The 9,913-nt window shown below is 38.1% G+C and overlaps 1 protein-coding gene across 1 annotated transcript; it reads right to left on the minus strand.

Annotated features, from left to right (window-relative positions):
* Positions 1-402: 402 nt before the first annotated feature.
* On the minus strand, positions 403-9,116 carry LOC134537918 (uncharacterized). Its single transcript, XM_063378878.1, has 2 exons — positions 8,958-9,116; positions 403-3,055 (listed from the first exon to the last, which is right to left on the minus strand). Exon 2 carries the CDS (start codon positions 3,009-3,011, stop codon positions 924-926), a length of 2,088 nt encoding a protein of 695 aa, XP_063234948.1. The 5' UTR covers positions 3,012-3,055; positions 8,958-9,116; the 3' UTR covers positions 403-923.
* Positions 9,117-9,913: the final 797 nt, after the last annotated feature.

The following is a 9,913-nucleotide window of genomic DNA, read 5'->3' on the forward strand; positions in this document are numbered from 1 at the left end:
GATCAACATAGATCAACACAACTAACCAAGGAGGGTCATACCAGGTATCAACACAAAAATAACTTTTAAAGATTCTTAAAACAAGTAACTATTCAAAAACTAAACTCGTAACTCATCTGCAATATTCAACATCTTGAAGAAAAGCCTACCCCCCACATTTCGTAGAGGAAGGATAAGGTAAGGTACCTAATAGGAAAATTTACAACAAAAACTTGACTGTGTCCACGTGTAGGTTGAAAGTTTATAACTACACTGGCCTTGTCTTGCTATACACTTTGTTTTGAACGTCAGGTCAGTAGTTTCAAACGATGGATAATTCTAGTCTTCTCGATAAATTTGTTGTTTGGGGGGCCACACCCTATCGCGATGCGTAATCACTGTCCTTGGACATGGCCACTCTCAAACCGCTGATACTCCTGGTAATCGTGCATCACCACACGATTCGACGATACGGGCACCAGCCCGCAGCAATGGGTAGAAGCAGGTCCTCTTCTCCCAACTGGCCCACGTGGTATCTGGCTGACCCTTAACGACGCGCCTTCTCCCAACTCGAGAAGGGACAAGAGTTCTGGATGGAGCTGCACCACAGCACTCCTTTCGAAATTGCCCTTAACAAGTCCGCCTCAAAAGTCATTCTCTTCGATTGACGAAAACTATCAATGTCACTTCTTGAATAATAAAAACACAAGGGGGGGGGGGGGGGGGGTTATGGTGGAAAATGGGAATACGGAAAGGATCCCACCCACTTTCTCAATGATTAGTCCTGACGTCATAATTCCCCTTATTGAACCTGGTATTCTCCCTCCATCGTTATTTGGTTCTATAAAAATTATTTATGGGCGCATGCCCCTTCACATAAACATTAATCAAATTCTAATTTTTCTAATCGTAGGTAAAGCTTTACATTGAACAAAATTCATTCACTACTGATCATCACAAATGGAAATGGTTACTTTCAATTCCTCCCCAGTTTCACTGGATAACTTAGCTACACAACCATTATCTCTGGCTAGTATGTCTTTTAATTCTACCTTTCCACTGGTAGAAGGAACAGCATTTTCTACTGTAGTCGAGATTTCTACAGACATACTGAGGGGTTTCCGATTTCTCAGATATTCTAATAACAGAACTAAAAACATTCCAACTATTACCAATATAGTAATTACAGTTACACTTATTTCTATGCCAAGGGTAGTAACATTGTCCAAGGCGGATACTCTTGGTAGCGTTCCAATACCTACTAGATATGGATTTTTAATAATAATAAATAATAATACACTACTTACAATGGAAAGCGCAATACTCTGTAAGTTTTTCATTACAAATCTTGGTACGTTTTCTGGTTCTCTTAAATGAATCGGGTCTAAAGGGGTTTCAAACTTTGTCAAAGAAAAATTTAAATGTGGTATTAGAGTTGGCCAATTTTCATCTAAACAATCCATTAAGGATGGAAAAACTGTATGTGTTGACGTAGGATGAGGGAAAATTTTCAATTTACGTAACTTCGTCCAAGCAGCTGGTATTACATGTACCAATTGAAATTTAGATTTTGTTAACGCATCACATGGATACAACTCGTTAATTTTAAGTTCTTGGTTTAAATACAAACGACAATCACACGGTACTTCTATATCTACAGCTCCGAGGATGTCTCCACTTCCTAAAAATAAAGATTCATTGTTATGTTTCATGCATTGCAAGTCTAATTTTCCTGACGGGTTTGTTAGGAAGTACCGCTCTGGTCCAGCCTGGGTGATCATCAGTTGGTTTCCGGAATGGCATCGAAACGCACATGTGGTACTAAGATTTTCAACGGTAATCCCCTGAAAAAGAGCCTTTGGACACAAAGCACTACCTAGGGTATCTCCGGAGAACCTGGGAACAAAACACAATTTATCTTCAAATGGTCTACAATCTAATAAATTTCTACCCTGAATAGTGATTAGATGGTCTCCATCCACTGCCAGAAAATTCGGAGCATGATCCAAATGACAAGTTGAGTTCTTCCACTGAAATGGGACTGCGACGAACTGAAACAATCTCCAATTGGAATTTAGTTTAACAATTGGTACTTTAATTTGAAGGTATAAATTTTCCTTGTGGACTTGACATTTACAAATGGGTAAATTAAAATATTTCTGAACTTCTGATACACTTATGGACAACGCATAACCATCCCTATTAAGAATTTCATTTAGCATATTTAATTTCTCTTTCAATTGAGCTGGTGTAACTACAATGGCAGGTATTTTATTTGACCGGCACTGGTCCAGAATCTCTAGTCTTGTAAATGTATGCGCTTGTTTGGCTAATTGAGAGGCCAACAGTACCTGAAACTGGAATGAATGTCCTATGTCTTGAACCATTCCTGAAAACTTAGTCACCATAGTCTCTCGGAGGTCTTTTAAGTAATCAGACAAATTTGTGAATTTTGATTGTACTCTTTTTAGAATTCCGGTCATTCCCTCGTTTATAACAAAAATAGTGTTGCTCATATTTGCCAGTGCCTCATGAGTGTTTAAAATTTGTGATTCCATCTTGTTTATGTGTTCTGACATTTGTTGTTCATTTAGGAAAAGATTATTCAATTGACTATTGACGGCAATGTCACAACACCAATGAAAAAACTCTCCAATGAAATTTAACCCTCGTCTTTCCCGAACTTGAGACTGAAAATCCAATACGTCATCCCCTGCTGCTTCGTTTACCTTATTAATTAGCATGTCAGTATAAATTAAGCTATGTTTTAATTCTTTGAAAATAACACACCATTCACTTGAACTATTGGAGGGACAAGAAGTGATTTCTTTGATACTATCCTGAATGTCATCTAATTGCATTGGCCAAGCAACCTTAAAATTTACTGGTACCGATGAAGTGTACAATGTTACCTGAGGTATCGGCTCGAAATGCGCTCCCGCAACCACCCCCACTGCTCCTTCAGGTAGCGGTCGATGTTGTCTGCTGCTTCCCAGCTGCAGGAGCACCAGGACGATGTGTAGCATCCTCATCGTCAGTACGGAAGATGATCACGCCTTAAGACTCTGTAAAAATTCTATACAAAACTAAATATTAGACACGCTCAATTTTTGTTTACAAGTGTTACAAAACTTTCGAATTATTTTTTTTTTTTTCTCTCTCTCTTTGTTTTATTTAGTTATCCACAACCACAATAAAAAAATCTCTATTACATAACTTATCATAACTTATACACTGTAAAAATTTTTCATTCTCTCTACGTTTGTAACTTCGTAAACATCTCTGCCTCGACTCGTCTTCTTTAACCTGTACAGGTTATTAGACAATTTGTCCACCACAACATAAGGACCGAACCATTTATGCAATAGTTTCTCTGACAAACCCTTTTTTCGAACAGGTGTGTACACCATAACCTCCTGTCCTATCTTATAGGTCACCGCTCGTCGTCTGCGGTCATACCTTTTTTTATCGATACCCTGTTGTCTCTTTAAATTCTCTCTGGACTGTCGCAGGATCTCCTTCCAACGAGTACGCAGTCGAAGGCTGTCCTCATCTTCTACAGGCTGACTTAATTGAACATCTGAGGGTAATACAGGTTCTCTACCATACATGAGCACAAATGGGCTAAATTTTAATGTTTCCTGCCTCGCCGTGTTGTATGCCAAAGTGACCAAGGGTACATATTCATCCCAATTACGTTGTGAGGATGCCACATACTGAGATAGCATCATTGCTATTGTTCCATTTAATCTTTCACATAATCCATTTGTGTTTGGCCTGTATCCTGAGGTTTTCAAACTTTGTACATCCATTAACCTAAGTAATTCATTAACGACTTTGGAAGTAAAAACTTTTCCTCTATCTGTCAATATGGAACATGGTACAGAATGGCGACAAATTATGTTTTCTAGTAAAAACTTAGCTACGTCATTGGCGTTACTAGTGGGGGTGGCTTTAGTCTCCGCCCATCGAGTACCGTAATCAATAGCAACAAGAATGTATTTGTTTCCTGACACGGTTTTTGGAAAAGGGCCTAAAATATCGACACCAATACGTTCGAAAGGTTCACAGATAGGTAATGGTTCTAATAACCCTGCTTTCTTTTGAGGAACTCCCTTTTTCCCCTGACATCCCCTACAACTCCTTACATAGGCCTGAATCTCTTTTAGCATATTGGTCCAATAATAACGACGTATAATTTTGTCTGCGGTGCGAACTACTCCTAAGTGACCGCCAAAAGTGGGATTGTCGTGACTTTCCCTCAGAATTTCAGCCTTTAAGCTTTCTGGGACTACTAATAGCTTGTCTCTACCACTTGGGTTAGAGTTATTTTTGTACAAAACACCATTCAGCAAAGAAAAATTTTTCGCTTGTCGGCTTAACTTATTATCGATTCCTGACGGTTGAGTCAACTCAGAAATTAAAGGTCTTAGACTCACATCAGAATATTGCAGCTTAGCTAAATCCACATCATGCATCACAAAAACAGGTAACTCAAGGGATTTTTCTTCGTCAAGGGCTGTCCCTGTGTTGACAGCATTTCTACTCAAACTGTCTACATGTACATGAGTTTTTCCACTACTATAACATACAGTGTACTCATACTCCATCAATTTCAATGCCCACCTGGTTAACCTTCCTGCGCTATGAGCATTAAATTTCAAACGATTCAAATAACATAGGCTATGATGATCGGTTACAATTTTGAATGGCTTCAGGTAAATGTAAGGCCGAAACTGGTCTAAAGCATAAATCAAGGCTAAACATTCAAGGTGAGTTATAGGATATCTAGTCTCAGCTGACGTGAGAGTTCGACTGGCATAGGCAATAGGTTGTAATTTTCCATCAATTCTTTGTAACAATGTGGCTCCTATCCCTAAGGTACTAGCATCTGTATGTATTTCAATGGGCTGGTTTTCCTGGAAGTGAGCTAACACGGGGGAAGAAATCAGCTTTTCTTTCAAAATTTGGAATGCTTGTTCTTGCTTGTCGGTCCAGATAAACTTTTCATTTTTCTTTAGCAATGTCGACAAGGGTTTCGCAATCTGAGAGAAATTTGCTATAAACTTACGATAGAAAGAAGCTAGGCCTAAAAAGCTTCTCACCCCTCGTTGGTCCTTAGGTGTAGGAAATTGTTTCACTGCTACTACTTTATCGGGGTGGGGTCTAATCCCTTCATGGTTAACCAAATGTCCCAACACATCGGTTTCAAAATAACCGAAGGTACATTTTGACGGTTTCAAGGTTAAATTAGCATTTTGCATCCTTTTAAAAACTTGTTCTAATCGGTCAAGATGTTGATTAAACGTACTGCCCACTACTAGAATGTCATCCAAATAGACTAAGCATGAACCCCACTTTAACCCTGCCAAAGTCTTATCCATGTATCTCTGAAAAATTGACGGAGCGGTTTTCAAACCAAAAGGAAGGGTTTCAAAACAAAAAGTACCATCGGTGGTAACAAATGCAGTTTTTTCCTGATCCTGTTCAGCTACTCTCAATTGGTGGTATCCTGAATTCATATCCAAGTGAGTAAAATACTTAGCACCAGTCAAGTGACTTAAGAAATCATCTATTCGAGGAAGGGGGTATTTATTATCCTTAAGAATAGTGTTAAAACGACGGTAGTCCACACACATCCTATAATCGTTGTCTTTTTTTCTAACAAGAACAACTGGTGAACACCAACTCGTGTCACAGGGTCTCACAATCCCATTTTTAATGTGTTCTTGTACTATGTTATGAATAATTTCCCGTTCCCCAGGAGAAACTCGATAAGGTACAGATGATATGGGTGTGCTGTCCCCTGTATCCAGAAAAACTACTTCCTCTTTTGTTCTCCCTATCTGGCTGGGGTCCCAACTGAAAACATTTTGATATTTATACAACAACTCTACCAGTCTGTTTTTTTGTTCCTCTGGTAACTCTGGATTAATGTTTAATTTAGACACATCAAAATCGACATTATTTTTATCTCTAGCTTGTAATACCTTAGTTACTTCTTTGTTCTCGATACTGGGTGTTTCCTCAAACTCATTTAAATATCCTAATTTCATTCCCTTATGAAGAGTAACTGACTGGTTAGTAGTATTAGTAACCCAAATGTGAGTATGCTGTTTTCTGTTTACAATACTCCTAGGTACAAGTACAGAATATCTGTTGTAAATATCCTCCTTAGGCTCTATCAGCACCTCATCAGGTAAATTATTTCCTTCAAAATTAATTTCGATAAGATGATGCATCCTTGGCTCTACTCTAACATGATTGTGAACTGTCACACAACCTAACCTGAAAATATTTTCTGGCTCGATTTGGCTTAACTCCTGTGTTCCATCCTGACCTACATTATGATTAACCCGATTTTGGTTTTGATCTACTTGAATTTTGTCTCTTTTTACTTTGGTTTGGCTTTTAACCTCCCTTATTTCGGTATTTGTGGTATTTACGAAGCAATCAGGACGTGTTATGGTCAATGACATTTTCTGGCCTCCCTTACAAGAAATTTCTGCTCCATATTTGGTTAAAAAATCACATCCTAAAATGATCCCTTTTATTGGGGCTTCCACCAGACCTACCGCATGTGAATAAACATACTGTCCTAATTTAAATCTTAATTTGGCCATCTTATTAAGTTTCTGAACTCTTCCTGAGACTCCTGTAAAACCTCTTGGTTCTGCGGATTTCCAACAACTTTTCGGTACTAATCTATCCTCAATTAGTGATACCGCAGCTCCTGTATCGATAAAAACGGGGATTTCTTTTCCGAACATTTTTGTCTTCTGACTTAAAATACCGTCATTTTGTAAAAGAGACATTTGGTTAACAAGGGACGAGTTGTCACCCCGACCGACTCTCGCCCTATTTAGTTTCCCTGTTGTGACGTTTTTGCAATCTCGTATCAAGTGACCTGGTCGTTTGCATTTTAAACAAATCGGCCTACCATCTGAGGTCCACTGTGGTCTGTCAGTTATTTTTGGAAATGAATTACTTGGGGTCTGCCTGAAAAAATTGTTGTTCTGATTTCGATGGTATTGTGTTAGTGTACTGTTATTTTTGTAATTTCCTCCCTGAGTTCTAAACTGTGACTTTGGTTGTGCCTGTAATCTCATGGTATCCAGTTCCCCGCGTAATTGTTTTAATTGTTTATTAAACTCTATCAAACTGTCCTCAATTCTCGTGTTGATAGATGACAATTCTCTTTCTGGTGTTTGAATTTCTTTAAGATTTCTGATAGGTACTTGTTCCTGTTTCGAATTTACCCACTGTGTCCTCTCATGATTTTTAGCGTAATACAGACCTGCCTCAATATTCCTCAAATTACCTAGTAACTGTTCCACAGTATTGTTTGGGAAAAGCATAACTTTCTCTACAATGTCTGGCCTTAACCCACGCAATACATATCTAACCTTACTAGCTTCATTCATCTTAGCATCAAGTCGGTTACAAAGATTCAATATGTCGTACACAAATGACTCGAAAGGTTCATCTACTGCTTGTACTCGCGCCTGCAATCTTAACTCTAAGTCCTCTATGTGACCCACTCTCACAAACGCATCCCTTAATTTATTTGCTAATTCCTCAAATGTAGTTAAATTCTCCAATGTGCTCTCACAGCTGTCATACCATTTTAAAGCAGGCCCTCTCAAAAATGTAGGCAAGTATGACAAACATTTTTGCTCATTCCACCCATTTACCTTGGCTGCTCTGCGAAACTGTTTTAAAAATTCCTCAACCTCCTCACATCTCTTTCCAAAAAAATATCCCGGGTCCACAAAACACCTGCCTGTCTCCATGTTTAAATTCTGATCTTTCAATTCTGGTTTTATGTCGCTTAATTTATCTTTTAACACTTTCAATGATTCATCATCTGACGAAGAACTACTATCACTGTTCTCAGGGTTTTTTACTTTGTCATCCAATATTTCAATTGTGTATTTACTAGCCATCCCTAATAGACTCCACCTTAAATTATTTTCATTAGTCCTTAACTTAAGCATACATTTCACATTTCACCTTAAATTAATTATTGTTAGACAAATACAGCCATCCCTGGTCTCCCACTGGTTTCCTGAAATAACCTAAAATAAATTTTATTATCATTACACAATTAATCCTATAAACACATCAATCTTAATACACCAGCTGCACTGCATGCTCTTCTTCTTCACTAAAATAAATCAAAATGTTAGACCACACCTAACACTCTTATCTTAATTTATTTTTCAGTATCCCAACATTCTTTATACCTACTACCCGGCGCCTCCACCATTTGTCACGTCTCACTTTCAGAGGGGGGGTTCAATTCTTCAAAAATGTAGCTCTGAACATAAGAAACTCAAAACATTAACTAGCCATAGAGCATCTCACTGAGGATTGAATCTTAGTAGGTGTATTCTTATACAAGAATAGAAAATCAGGATACTGAGAAAAAAATAAGAGTAACCTAAAAACAATAGAACAATCACATTTATTTATAACAATTAAATAAAGCTGACAAATAATGAGGCACCTTCCATGTCCGCTACCAGCCTTATAGATATTCCGACAGAAAAACAATAAACCATATATAAGATTTTCTTAGTAGTACTAACACATTAACATAATCGTAATAATTTCCTCCAGGCCACCCAGTGATACCAAGCTTCATTAGCTCTTCCACAACTTCATTTTTAAAATTTATTAAGAACATCCACTACCTTGAAACGGATTTTAGAAATTATTTAGTTTAAGTTTATAACGTCATCATTTACATGAAAAGACAAGGATCGTGATGCAAACAAATTACCGAGTTATACTTGAAAATAAAAAGGGAACGGTAGTGCTCAACGTATTACACGTTAAAACCACTAAGTTTCTAAGAACAAATTATTTATAAGAGCAAATAATACACCAAACGAGAATTTTTAAAGTTAACTACGAAGAAACACTGAAGGCTAAGAGTCCGGCATCACTCAGGCGCCATTTCCGATAGCACTCACCTAACCATTACCAAGTCGCCGCGCGGCCGGGCAGCATGACAGCCTTCCACAGGATTACCGCCCCGCGAAAACATTTTACATCTCTTTTAAGCTATTTTCTTGGCCGCAAAACCCCTACGGGGAAAACATCCTGACGGGAAGTTTTCCTGTGTTTTACAAACACGTAAAGTTATTACAACAAGCCGGCCGCGCGGTCGGCCGCGCCAGGTTGCCCACGTAGTCAGAAAACCGGCCGCTAGATTGCGACACTCGCCTGCGCACGGCGACTGCGCACAATCTGCGCTCTCAGCTGGCCTCAAAAAAAAACGACAAACAAGTCTGCGCCGCGTTTCTCTGGAACTGCAGCAAACAACGTGTCAGCTGGCCTGGCTGAAACGCGGTCACGCCTGCGTTCCCAGACAAAGACGTGCAAGACTCGCACTCTTCCAGCCCCCCCCGCAAACCCAAATCCAACAAAGGTGTTACCCCATCTTAGCGTGAGGGAAACCAAGTCCCGAACTAGCGAAAAGAATTTAAAATTGTATTTTCAACAAATAAACTAATTAAATAAATTAATGATAATTTTGAGCTACGCGACAATATAAAATTTTTGCTTTGTTCCAAGGTTAAATATAAATTAATATGGTTTAAAATAAATTCAAATGGATTTAATACTAAGAAAAATGGAATTTTTTATAATTTCAATTTCTGTTTTAAGGTAATAATTCGTTTAAGTAAAGTTTTAGATAAATTTAGGATTCATAAAACAAATTATAAGGATTTGATAGTTAAAGCTATGAAAATTATTTCATAAATATATATATTTTTTACTTTTTACCCTTCTTATTTCCACCCCTTGCAGTAATGGTTAGTTAGATAAAAGTTTATTTTGAAGATAGTTGTAGTATATATTTAGACAGTTAAACCAAAATAGGAATGGATTCGGTAGTGTACGTAGCAGGAACGTGTTATTTAGT

Source organism: Bacillus rossius, chromosome 12 (genome assembly GCF_032445375.1).
Source record: "Bacillus rossius redtenbacheri isolate Brsri chromosome 12, Brsri_v3, whole genome shotgun sequence".
Lineage (NCBI taxonomy): Eukaryota > Metazoa > Arthropoda > Insecta > Phasmatodea > Bacillidae > Bacillus > Bacillus rossius.